Source organism: Sceloporus undulatus, chromosome 3 (genome assembly GCF_019175285.1).
Source record: "Sceloporus undulatus isolate JIND9_A2432 ecotype Alabama chromosome 3, SceUnd_v1.1, whole genome shotgun sequence".
Taxonomy (NCBI): domain Eukaryota; kingdom Metazoa; phylum Chordata; class Lepidosauria; order Squamata; family Phrynosomatidae; genus Sceloporus; species Sceloporus undulatus.
The window spans coordinates 208,671,826-208,685,646 of NC_056524.1; the positions used below are offsets into that span (position 1 = coordinate 208,671,826).

The 13,821-nt window shown below is 38.9% G+C and overlaps 1 protein-coding gene across 2 annotated transcripts in view; it reads left to right on the forward strand.

Annotated features, from left to right (window-relative positions):
- Positions 1-13,821, forward strand: part of SH3PXD2A (SH3 and PX domains 2A) — a 342,486-nt gene that overhangs the window by 24,788 nt on the left and 303,877 nt on the right. For both annotated transcript variants that reach the window (XM_042456226.1, XM_042456227.1), the window contains exon 2: positions 12,130-12,210. In XM_042456226.1, the coding sequence (XP_042312160.1) occupies positions 12,130-12,210 (81 nt within the window). The remainder of the gene's footprint in view (positions 1-12,129; positions 12,211-13,821) is intronic.

A 13,821-nucleotide genomic window follows, 5' to 3' on the forward strand; every position in this document is an offset into this window, starting at 1 on the left:
ATATAATTCATATTACTATAAAGATATTAAATAAAATTACAGTTCTGTTTCCTTTTTTAAAATATGAAGATGAAGAAGTGCATGTTTATTTTGCAAATGTAGGGTGGAGGTATCAGATTCAGGAGACAGTGGGAAGAGTCAGAGCAAAAAACTGTGGATTAAGGAATTGGTCCTGACTTGTTCCTTCCTAATGTTGTTTTGCAGCAATACGGTGGACCACTGGGGTAGTTAGGCCTTAATGTCAGCACACCTTTATATGAGCTAAATTTGATGGGGCTTTTACAGTTTACAAGCAGGACAAACATACTGAAATTAGAAAAAGCCACTTCTGTTTCTTCATAAAAGCTATGTGCTTGCTTTTCTCATTCCAGTACTATTACAGTTGACCCTCCTTATACACAGATTTTTTATACATGGATTTAAGCATCCACAGTTTGGAAATGTTCCCAAAAAGTATAAATTTCAAATATCAAACCTTAATTTTCTATTTTTTTTTTATAAGGGACACCATTTTGCTATGTCATTATATTTAATGGGACTTGGGCATACACGGATTTTGTTATACACGGGGGATCTTGGAACCAAACTCCAGCGTATAACAAGGATCCACTGTACCAGCATCAAGAGTCATCATTCAGCGAGACAATAAAAGTGACTTTCCATGGTGACAAATGCTGTCTTCCACGTAAAAATGTTTGTTTTCCACTAAGAAGTAACCACAATGCCTACTCAAAACAAACTATGCAAATATTTCACCTATAGGTCATCACTCTGGAGTGTCTTTGTTTGTTATCAGCATGATACTAATTCTGTTGAACCTTCCAAGGAGAAACACTCATTCAGCTTGAGTAATCAGACCTTCTGGCTGATGTCTGCTCAAATAAGGTTGGTGTTGTTTCATACGGCTGCCACACATGGAAGATAATTTAAAGAACTCCATGTGGCAGCTAATCTCATGTGGTAGACTGTTATTGTCAGAATGGCACATAATTTAGATCGGTTATCTATAATAATAAAAGAGAATATCTGTCTGTCTGTGGCTACACACTTCAAAATTTTAAAGTCAACATTACTAAAGGGAACTTCCTAGAAGCTAATAATAATAATAATAATAATAATAATAATAATAATAATAATAATAGAAGAATTGGGCCTGCTATTATTCATCAGGAAATAGTATTTTCAAGGGGCTAGAAAAGGCTATTTGAGACACACTTGCCAAGATTCATGAGGGAGGCGAAAAGACAAGAAGACCAAAGTGGGTCCCCAGGAGGGCTAAAGCAATACTTCTTAGATTTTTAGAGAAAGGAGTGGAAAAATGGGAGGGAGCTCTTTGAGAAAGTCGAGAATTCTGCAAGTGAGATTTTAAATATTTTTTTTTTTAAATAGCAGGAGGATGGGAAAACAGGAAGCTGCGCTCACTTCTTTTGGAGTATTAGATAGGGACCTTGGCAGTGCTGGGTACAATTGAAGTGGAAAATAGGACGAGTTTCCCAGTCACTATGGCTAAGGGCTGAAACAGATGGTCCTTTTGCATCACCTCCCAGGCAGCATGGGAGCGTGGCATGCTACCAAGCCGCCCAGAAGCTGCCCAAATGTTTACACAGGGGCTGGCTTCCAGATGCTCTGGTGGCACAGTGTTTATATGCCACATACCACCTGAGCACCTTAAAGCTGGCTTCTGGCTGTGGCAGGGTGGAAAAGCTGACTTTTTGCCAGTCCAAAAAGACTCTTTGCCACTCCTTTTTCAGCTGGCAAAAAGATGGAATGGGGCCGTGGCGTACGGTTGCTGTAGACCCAATCCAGCTTTCGAAGCTTCAAGTCACCCCTTTGGGGTGGTCTGTTTCATCTCTATAATTCCTGAGATAGCAATAGCAAGTTCATTTCTATACTGCTTATCAGTGAGCTAGCACTACCTAAGCGGTTTACAATGTATAAGCCAATTGCCCCCAATAACCTGGGTACTCATTTTACCAACCTATGAAAGGATGGAAAGCTTAGTGGACCTTGGAGCCCTGACTGGCTGCAGTACTGGCATTTAACCACTGTGCCACCAGACCTCAGTAGTTTTCTCAGACAGGAAAAGAAGAAGGGAAGCCCAAGAGGGCTAAGGTACTCCTGTTAATATTCCTGCATATAAACAAAGGGCGTGAAAACACAAGCAAAGTGTTTGAGATACTGCTGGTAAGGTTCTTGAGATTAAAAAAAAAAGTAAGTGTGAAGACTGGAGTCCCAATGGCACCCTTTTGCAGAATTATGTATCGATGTAGTTTTACTTCAGCTAGTAGGAACAACCATACTGGATCTGTTTAGTCTGCATTCTGTTTATATAGTGGACAGCCAGTTGCCTATGGGAAAGCCTCAAGCAGGCCGGGATTGCAAATGCACTCTTCATTTTATGTTGCCCAACAACTGAAATACACAGGCATGTTCCTTCTGATCCTCATGGTCAAATATAGCCATTGACTAGTAGCCGTTGATGCCCCTAACCTCCAGGAGATGGAATTCAAAGACATATTCTGCTAAACCAGTATGCAAAGGGATCTTTGTAGCACCTATGAGACTCTAAAAGAGAGACGTTGGGAGTCTGAAAGGTGCTGCATCAAAGATCCTGCTCCATGAGATGGTTCATCATACAAATGCCTGAAAAGAAAGGTTTCCAGTGAAAAGTGACTGAACTGGATGGTGATAATTCTACTCAAGAACAGCTTCTATATGTAGGACCTAATATGAGGGCAAATTATAAGAGTGGTTCATTCTTCAAGTTTCAGTTTTAACTAAAAACTGAATGTAAAATAGGTTTCTGATTTATATGTTTGAGAACCCTTCATGAAAATGTCAGTCAGTAGCTGTTTGATATGGAAGACTTGTAGCTCTCTGATTCATGTTTCCAAATCCCCAAACAAACAAATCCTTAATTTGCTAGAATCATGTAACTCTGCTATCAGGTCTGGTCAAGAGGTCTCTGATAACTCTGTGGCATGACTTTATACTGGATGTGAATATATCTGTATCAGTAGTGAAATATATAAGGCACTCTGACAATCGCCAGTTGGAGGCCCAAGTACTGCAGGACAGAGTGAGCTCTCGCCACTAATCCCAGCTTCTGCCAACCTAGCAGTTTGAAGGCATGGAAAAAGTGCAAGTAGATAAATAGGTAACACTTTGATGGGAAGGTAACAGCATTCTATGCACTCATGGAGGCCACATGACCATTGGAATCGTCTTTGACAATGCTGGCTCCCTCAGCTTAGTAATGGAGATGAGCACCACCCCATACAGTTGGGCATGACTAGAAGATGGCCTTATTGTGGTTGACTGTAGCCGCCTCCTGGTTGAGGGAGCTAGTAGCAAGTTCTGCTAAAGTGATGTCAGCCCTTAGTTTGGTAGGAATATTTCATGGGTGCCATCTGTCACTCTGCAAGAGTTGCAGGCAGTGTGGTGGGGAGTGTTCATATCCAGTGTTTTAATTAGTCTTTCTCTCACCTTATAGTTGATACTTGTTCTTCTCAATAAAAATAACAAAAATTAACTGTTTAATCAATCTAAGCATAGAAACAATAATCAGACTGGAGTAATACCTTTCTTGGATTGCTAAAATGTCATGAATAATGCAAGCTTTCCAACTTCACCAGAGTCTTTGTCTGCTGACAAACAGTCTGCCCACACATATAATGGCCAATCTGTCTAGCCAGATTTTTGGAATTTTTATGTCTTTAAATTGTCTCAAATTTATACCAACTAAGTCTGAATAAGACTTCTGACAAGCTCAAGTTTGCCATGTTGTGACACTTTAGTGATTGAATAAAGATAGTGGCTGGTCCATGTCAGTGAGATGGTGAATTGGCTTCGGATTTTATACTGATTTTTTTAAAAAAAAACTATCTAAGGTACTGAGACTATTCCCAAAATGGGTGCAGTACCTTGGGTAGAGCCTTTACACAGTATGGACTAAAACCCAGAAAAAACACACCATCCCACTGACATGGCAGCCAAGGCTACTGTTTTTTTTTTTCTTTGCTGTTGGAAACACCACATTTGGCCACCTACAACATCTATTTAGATTAAGTAATTTTCCCATGAGGTTGCAATTTTCCTGCAAATAGGTACAATTATCATACCAATTTTGCATCCATTTACCTTTTCACCTAGTGCACCTCATTACTGATATAAAGATTGCTGTGTTGCTCCTGTACTTCTTCTCATTTCAGTTGCCTGTGTGCTTTGACTAAGATGATAAACAGATCTCTAGGGCTTGAGTTCAAATTAAGCAGCCCTCTAGATGTTGTGAGACTGCAGCTCCCTGCATTCTTCTCCACTGGCTGTGCTGGCAAGGACTGCTGAGATTTAAAGTTCGACAACATTTAGAGGGCTGCATAAATACCCTATAGGAACCAGATCATATTTGTTCTTGGAAGCTGAGCAGATTAGTTCTGGTTAGTACTTGCATGGGAGACCACCAATGAATATCAGGTTCTGTAGGTTATATTTCAGAGGCAGGAACTGGCAAAAGGGTATTCATTCATTGCCTTAAAAATGCTATGAAACTCATGGGATTGCCATAACCAAAGGTGTCTTGTAGTCATGTGTACACACACACACACACACACACACACACACACACCCTATTCCTGTTCTAAGAGCAACTGTAAACTGCTACCTTAATACTTTTTCTTTCTTCACTAAATCTGCAGTCTTTTGCATTTCCACCAGCCATCAGAGACATTGATGTCTATATTTGGCTAGATTTTTTTTGGACATTTCAATTGTTTTCTAGTGCCTCAAATTCTGTACTATCTAAGCCTGAAGAAGCCTAAATCTGAAAGCTCACCTTGTTCATGGCATTTTAGATGTTACTCAGTCTTGTAGAACATTCTGGTCAAGAGGCCAACATGGTGTAGTGGTTTCAGTGTTGGACTATGACTCTGGAGACCAGGGTTTGAATCCTTGCTTGGCCATGGAAACCCACTGGGTTGTCTTGGGCAAGGCACATTCCTCAACCTCAGAGGAAGGCAAAGACAAACCCCCCTCAACAGATCTTGCCAAGACACTGTATGATAGTGTCACCTTAGGGTTGTCATAAGTCAGAAATGTTGTCAGAAAGAACAAGAGTCAATTTCTGCAAGTGATTATCATACCTGGACAACTAAAAGGGTAAATGGGAAAACTGTTCATAATATGCGAATTACTGTTCTACCAATATTTGTACTGCATGTCTATAGATCCAGTGTATATACATTGTTGATCTAGGAGTTAAAGTCTAACACTTTAGGGCTTGTTTGTCAATCTGATTTATGATGTTTGGCAAAGAAGATCAAAGGGCCCATAGTGATTTGCTACCTCTTTTATTGCCATGACAGACTGAAATTGTTAGAATGGGGTCAAGAATAAATGAACAGCACAACTCCATTTCCCCTTCACTGGAAGCCCAAAATCAAAGTATTGCAGCTAAGTATTTTGAATTTTGTGAAGCTGTGGGTCTTGGAGCTTACATGAACTTTCTTTTCCTTTTTGCTCAGAAAGGAGTGGGGGGAATGCTCTCATTCAGCAAGGCACTCCTGGAAGAATTCCCACTCTTTGGACCAAGGAAGTCCTCAGAGACTGAGCATTGTTCAACAGTGGCCAGACTACACTGGTTTTTTTTCCTTTCCCAGGGCCTGGGTTCACTTATAGGACACTGCATCTGGAGGTCAATAGCAAGGTCAGTTACATCGGGGAAGATTTTTGTATTCCAATAAACTATACTAAATGTGTTGGCTTTAGAAGCAAACAGAGCCAAGACACATCTTGCTCTATCAAAGGTATAAGCAGGCCACATTATAAAAGGCTTTTGTATCCACAGGAATACAAGTTACATAGATATATACCGTAGGTAGCTGACTTTTATTGAATCAAACCATGAGTCTATTTATTCTAACATTGGCTACTCTGACTGGCAACAGTTCTCTAGGGTTTGGCAAGGTTGTTGTTGCCTGTTGATCTTCTTCCAAGTTCTTCCAACTAGGCCTAACCTGATTTAGTTTTCAGATTTTGATGAGGTGTAGTCAGAACAGTAGATGAGCAGCAAACTTTGTTGTAATACCAAACATGCATATTTGGTGTTCATATTGTAAGTAGATCAGTAAGGTGTATTCCCAGTCTTCTCAGCTAAGACTAATTACTATGGGTCCCAGGTTCACCATTTGAAGCCCACTGTTCTAAATAATCACACCTTTGTGAAATATAATAATTGCCTATATTAAGTATAGCATAGCTCCAGACCTGAAATACACTTCTTACCATGACTCATATTTTTACCATTTGCATTGGAAAACTTGACTTGAGGTCAAATGTAGTCTGTAGCTTGAGTGACATGTTCTGTGTGGATAGATTTATTGACTGAAGCAACTTAAGAGTGAGGTGCCTCTTTATTCCAAGTTAGACTGTTTATCCATCTTGCTCAGCTCTGCGGCTGTTCTTATTGGCAAGAGCTCTCTAATATCTTAGAGGCCTTTCATCAGGGCCATTCCTACTATTGGGCATAATAAGGCAGTTGCCTCATCTGGTTGGGGTCTGTGGGCAGGGGAGGGCTGAATAGAAATGGCAGCCTCCTGTATATTCCTCTTGAACTCTCCTGGCTATTTGCCTTTCTTGGGAGGAAATTGGTGTAGATGCTACACCATTTTCCTAGATAGGAAGGTAAACTGTGACCTGATTTTCTTGCATCCAAAAATGAAAAAAGCACATACAATCAAAATCTTCTGGTTATGAGATGATGCCATTTGGGAGTGGGTATCAATCTCAGGGAACCTTTGTGCCTTTGAAAGACTGACGTCTGTAAATCTTAGCAGCTGTCCTGTTGCTGGGAGTATTTAAAAAGCAGAAGCATTTGGATAGGTTGCTGTGTCATTGTGAGCAATCACCTATTTTGCTTGCTTGGTGTGTCATTTTTGCACATAGAATCATTTTTGCCCAATTTGTGCAAAACACAACAAAGTGCTTACTGTCCAACTCTTGCAATGGAGGCAAGTGAGGGCTTGAGAAGCCCCCTCAGGGTGTCTTACCATGTTGATACAGCCTGTCTTGGCCTGATTGCCTTTCCCACTACATAATCATAGCACTATGATTACACTTAATTGCAATTGTTCCATCCTGTGGAATCCTGGGATTTGCAATTTAGGAAGGGGCATTTGGAATTTTCAAGCAGAGAGCTCTAGTGCCTCACCAAACTAAAAATTGCAGGATTCTACAGGAGGCAACCATGGTGATTAAAGTGGAATATAGTGCAAAAGAGCCCCATGAACAACACACTGGTGAAAATTGTTTGCAGCACTAATCCTGGACTCCCTAAGTGATCCCACTTCCTCAAATGTGATAGAGTTGAGCAGAAGTCAAGACTGGGCAGTGAGGAACTTCTGTGAAATGACATAAGTTACGTCAAATAATAATAACAATAACAACCATAATGATAGTAGTAGTAATTGTAGTCGTAGTAGTTTCCAAAGTGGCACCTGTACTTTTCTGCAGCAAAAATGATAATATTCTGGCACTTAAAATCCCAACTAATTTATTATGTGAAGTTGAAGGCTTTCATGGCCAGCATCCATAGTTTTTTGTGGGTTTTTCAGGCTATGTGGCCATGTTCTAGAAGAGTTTCTTCCTGACGTTTCACCAGCATCTGTGGCTGGGATCTTCAGAGAATGCTTGCCTGGAAAGATGTTGGGTATAAATATACTGTGTGACCTGGGAAAGCAAATCACTCCTGCCTTCCAAGGTCACAAAGTATATTTATACCCAACTCCTTTTCAGGCAAGCATTCTCTGAAGATGCCAGCCACAGATGCTGGCGAAACGTCAGGAAGAAACTCTTCTAGAATATGGCCACATAGCCCGAAAAACCCACAAAAACTATAATTTATTATGGTCTAAGGTTTTATGGGATGACCGTTTCATCAAATTCATGAATCATTCTCTTTTGTTGACAGGTATTATAGGTACACATCAGTGTATTGTGGTGGGACTGATACTACTGTATTTTCTGGCGTATAAGACTACTTTTTAACCCAGGAAAATCTTCTTAAAAGTTGGGGGTTGTCTTATACGCCGGGTGTTGTCTTATAGGGCAGGTGCTGAAACTTCTGAGCTGGAATGGAGAATCTGCGGTCGCTGCATATGGTGGGGGGAGCTCAAAAATGGCCACAGCCGCATCGCCACCGTATGCAACGATCGTATGAAAGCAGCTACCACTTTGATAGTCTTGGAGACAGGGAGGGCTGGACAGGCAAGGAGAGCTGACCAATCCAAGCAGGCTTTGTATACAACAAAGTTTCCTGCTAAGTACCTGCATGTCATTTGAAATAAAATTACCTATTGAAGTAAAATCTGATGTTTTTTTAATTTTTATTTGGTGTGCGTTGGAAGAGGGGTAGTCTTATACGGTGAGGATATCACAAACTCTATATTTTAACTGGAAAAGTTGGGGCCGTCTTATACGCCCAGTCATCTCATACGCCGGAAAATATGGTAATTGCTCAGATGGAAATTAAATGGAAGGCAAACAGAGTCTGTGATAATACAATTAAAGCTTAAATCCATGCAGAATAAACAATGATAATTCACAGCAGCAGATGAAATCTTAAATAAAATTTGTTTCTTTATTATTTGCTATTTGTATACCTTTCCTCCAATAAGCTTAAGGCATTGCAGATAACCCGCTCTCTTTCTCCATCTTATCACAACAATCTCCATCTTCTTCCCAATACATTTAGAAAAAAATGGTTTAACTGTGCTGCTAACTCTCTGTCCATAATAAATTGTTGTCAGAATTTATGATTCTATGATTCTAATTTTGAGGAACTTTTTACAGCCATTGAACTTGCTGTCTGAGAGTTTCTGGGAGTTGCAGTCCAAAAAAAAAGTACTGCTTCCAAGTTCTGATTGTTAGAACAATTAGTAATCCAGAAATCTAATTTCAATCCATGAGCAGGAATGGTATTAATAATGTCTCATGTGTGTTTCAAAATGCCTTCCACATCTATAGGTCTACAGGGTTATCTTAAGGAAGAGGAATTAGTGTTTTCTCCTATAGCAAGCCTCCAGGCTCGTTGCATGTTCCTGCCTGTCCTGGTTGCAGGTGGTTAGTGAAAGGAAATGTTTGTTTTTACTGTGGCCTGAACACTTCTAGGAACATGCATGTACATGTGTGCAAGTGTAGGTATGTGTGCATCAGGGCCAGGACATGATGATCAGTCTAAGAGGCAGCAGGAGCCAGGAACCAGGTGGTAGAAGGAGCAGAAGAGAAAAAAGATGAAGAAGCAGAGAAGGAGAAAATGTAGCAAATTCAGGCATCTAAAGATTCAGGAAAGTGCAAGTGCAAGCCAGGAAGGATTTGGGAAAGGACAGCATACCTGTTAGTTCCAGGAACCTCAGTTAACTAGGTTATAGTGATAGCCCCTGACCAAACCAACGTAGACCAAGGAAAAATAGTGATGAGGTGGAAGGACTCATCAACTCTTCAACTAGAACTTTCACTGCAAGATCTTTCTCTGAAAGCTTTACTTACCTCCTGCTGTATATCATGGGTATCATATCAAAACATTCCAGGTTGGATATAGGACAGGTTTCTTGTAATTTTAATCCTTTACAGATTATGGAAGAAGACAAGGTACTGTACAGCAGTGCACCTAGCAGTGTCAGAACTGATGGACCAATAAAATATGTTGCCTTCGGCTGACTAATGCTGAGAATTATGTCATAGTTTTCTAATGGAGGAAGTGGGATTTAATGTTCCTGTAAGAAGAGAATTGATGACATATCCTAATGCAGTTCTTCCTTTCTAGTGCAAAAGACAAGGTATCCTCTTCAAAAGAACAGAAGTTGACATCAGGACATGATGTCACATAACCATCTGGATCTGTGTCAGGGATAGCTGGAATCTTTCCAGAGAAAACAATGCTTTAAATAATAAACTCCCACTGAGTAGCCCTTCAAATAGATCTTTGATGACCTAGCATAGGATAATTTTTTCATCTTGTCACCCTTTCAGGACAGCAAAGAGGGAGATGTAGTATAAAAGTACTTTAGTACTTTTTTTTAAAACTACATTTATGCTATCATCCAAGGAATTGTAGAACTACTATTAAAAATATTTACCAACTGACATGCCAGGTCATAATGGTGCATTCTTTATTGACCTGATATGTGCAGTAATAAGTACATTTTAAAATTATTTTTAAAGGCTTTATGAGTACTTTGCTGTATAATCATAGTTTCAAAGATGTCAATATATATTCATTTTCCATTTGTTATATTTGGGCAGATTGTTATGAATAACTTACTAACATTTTTACCAAGGTAAAGAGATGCTGCCCTTTGTAAGGAGCTGAAGTGCTGTATTATGTGTATGGGGAATTGCATCTCCCAGACAATAAATTCTTATCTTTTGTAATTTTGACATGCAATGAGGTTGCATGAGTGTCATAAGGGATGGTGACAAGGAATGAATGTAAATATTTCCCTGCTTTTCCCACTCCACAGCCACATTCTGGTTTAAAAAGCAAACACTGCACTGTTTTACAAATTGTGAGAGGTTTAGTCTAGAGCCCTACATGTACAACAGAGCATGGATGAATGAAGTTTCACTAAACATAAATTATAAATAAAAGCTGGATCCAGTAAATAAAATATGGATCATCGTGAATTTGCATGATTTCTTTTTTACAATGGATCCCTCCAAGCATGAAGAGTGAGAGCACATTATGATTTACCATCTAAATTGCTTTAAAAATAAACTTCATTTTCAGATAATGCATGGCTCTTTTGTCTGCAGATGAATTTTGATCCTAAAATAATTTAGACTGTAAAATTTTGCTTCTATTTTTATTTTATTCTTTGCATCCTACCCTTCAGTTAAATTCCCAAGGCAACTTAGAAACATGATGTACTATGTGATTTTTTGCTGGTGGAACTCTTGATACTAAGGTTGCCAGATAAGGACTACTGAGGCTTTGAGATTTCAGAGCCAAAACCTGAGACCTAGAAATGTCATAGATGTTGGGTCCTGGTGATGTTATGGGGACAGGCCCTGGTGATGCCATTCAGCATGGTACGTTACGTATTAACTACAGTTTCAAAAAGTATGCTATCAAATAAATAACACCAAATCTAATAGATGAGGAATACACACATGGACACACATAAACTTCACAAGGTCGTTGCTTTTGTCTTCAGATATGTCTCCCACACCCTGAGGGTAGGAGAAAAGGGTCCAGACCCTGAGACAAACATGATGGGATACCACTTCCATGTACAAAGGTTTACCAGACTAGCAGACAAATCTCTCCTTGATACTGTTGAGGCAGTAGCTTAGTGTTAGAGGGGTACAGGACAGACTCTGTGATACAGAGGTCTTCCCAACAATGTCATGTTCTTCACCCTAAAAACTGCTTCACCCTGACTAATGGTAGAGCCAGCTATGTGATGAATGGCCTCTCTGCAGGAACTGACCAAATGAAAGTGGTCTTGTGTATTTTCAGACCACTGGTTAAGTACACACATGCCTCTCTGACTCAGTAGGTGAGTAGTTTCTTCTGTTTAGGTGAGAAAACTCCTTCATCCCTTTAGCTGTTCATTAAATTTGTGTAAAATTATGCAGTAAAAATGCAGCAATTTGCAGTAAACCACAATTTACGTAGATATTTCTTGTGACTTCTTGAAAATAGCAACTCTGTATTGGCAGTTTAGCAGGGATGGGACAAATTCATTGTCAGGAATTATGGTGAAAGGATTGAAAATAAATCTGTGTGTGCATATGTTGCGTGATTATGCATGAAACATTGTGTTAGTTTCTTTTCATTCCAAGCTAAAAAAGAGGAAATCCAGAAAAAGGCAGCTTAAGTTTACCCACAAACTGATGAATTGGCCGTATCAATAATTTTAGTGTTTGAAACTATCTTTATAGATTAGATTTAGATTTTCCTTTAAAACTGCTGAAACAGAGCATGCACTTGATAAATTATTTTATTTTTAAAAGCTTTTTTTTTAAAATCATCTTTCATTTTACAGTACTTTGGCAGTGTGTGAAAGTGAATAACAATCCTAATATAATACACATGCAACATTTCTTTTTATTTCTTTCTCTCCCTCCCTGCAGGTATATATCATAAAAGTAACATGGTCTGACTCTACTTGCCAGACAATATACCGCAGATACAGCAAGTTCTTTGACCTCCAGGTAATGTATTGATTTTGATTTTGCATCATTATACACGAGCCTGATTTATTAAATGCTCTAATAATGAAATTCAGTAATAAGTGGTTTACATTGAATGCTTCCTGAGAATGCTGCATACTTTGTAAAATAAGAAAAATCACATTTTAAATGTCTGGAAGTAAGAGTGTTTGTTAGCTTGAGCAAAGAGGCTGTCCTGGTGTTCATTGATGAAGGTTTGTCTTGTATACAATTATGTATACTTTGGATACTTTGAAGAAAATCAGACCTTCTGCTAGCTACACTAGCCAGAGAATCTGGGAAATGGTAGACCAAATAAGTAATTTTTTCAGCTCTGGAAAAATGGGTGTCCAGAGTGCAGCTTTGGTTTTTTCTAAGAATTTTATCCCTTAGGATGAGGCTTCCTGCTTATGATTCTGATGTTTTATTTGTGGAAAATTCTATGGCAGCTTCCTCAAAAGGCACTGAATAGATTTCTTTTATTTTAACTAATTATTGTTATTGAATAAAAACTACAAAGAGCAAAAACTGAATAACATAAGTTCACAAAAAACCACAAGCTACAAAGTATACAAATTGTGCACACCAAATTACAAACAAATCTACTAACAAAATAGAACAAAAACGACTTCTATCTTTTCTGCAAGTACATTTCCACCCCTCTTTATCTTCCCAATTAATTTCATTTCATCTGTATATTAGTCTCGTGTTAATTAATAAAATCAACAATGATCAAATCATCTTCATTATTTTTCAAATTTTTTGTGGGTTTTTCAGGCTATGTGGCCAATGTTCTAGCAGAGTTTCTTCCTGATGTTTCACCAGCATCTGTGGCTGGCATCTTCAGAGACTGCTTGCCTGGAAAAATTGGGTGTATATATACTGTGAGAGCCTGGGAATGCAGGAGTGATCCAGCTTGAACAGCTCTCGCAGTATATATACACCCAATTTTTCCAGGCAAAGCATTCTCTGAAGATGCCAGCCACAGATGCTGGCGAAACATCAGGAAGAAACTCTGCTAGAACATTGGCCACATAGCCTGAAAAACCCACAAAAAACTATGGATGCTGGCCATGAAAGCCTTTGACTTTACTGAATTATCTTTAATCGAAATAGGCAGTTTATCCATATCAGCTAACTCCTTAAGTTTTGATAACCTTTCTTCTTTTGTAGGAATTAAATCATCTTCCATTTCTGAGCATACAGTATCTTGCAGTATGTAGAGAGATCTTGTAGTACCTTTGAGACTAACTGAAAGAACGAAAATGGCAGCATAAGCCATGCTGCCAATTTCTTTCTTTCAGTTAGTCTCAAAGGTACTACAAGATCTCTCTATGTACTGATTCTACAGACTAATATCGCTATATCTCTGAATTCTACCACTATGGAGAGTATCTTGCAGCTGTGACAATATATTATTCTTCCATTACTCATCTCCAATTGCTCACTCACCATTCCCAAGAGACAGAGTTCAAATTTCAGTTGAAGAGTAGTCAATAATTTTTTTTGCATCATATTGTGTACAGTATTTGAATGTCTTTTCTCTTTCTCACATATCCACCACAAATTTAAAAAAGACCCTACTTGTTTATTGAATTTCCAGCATGTATTTGG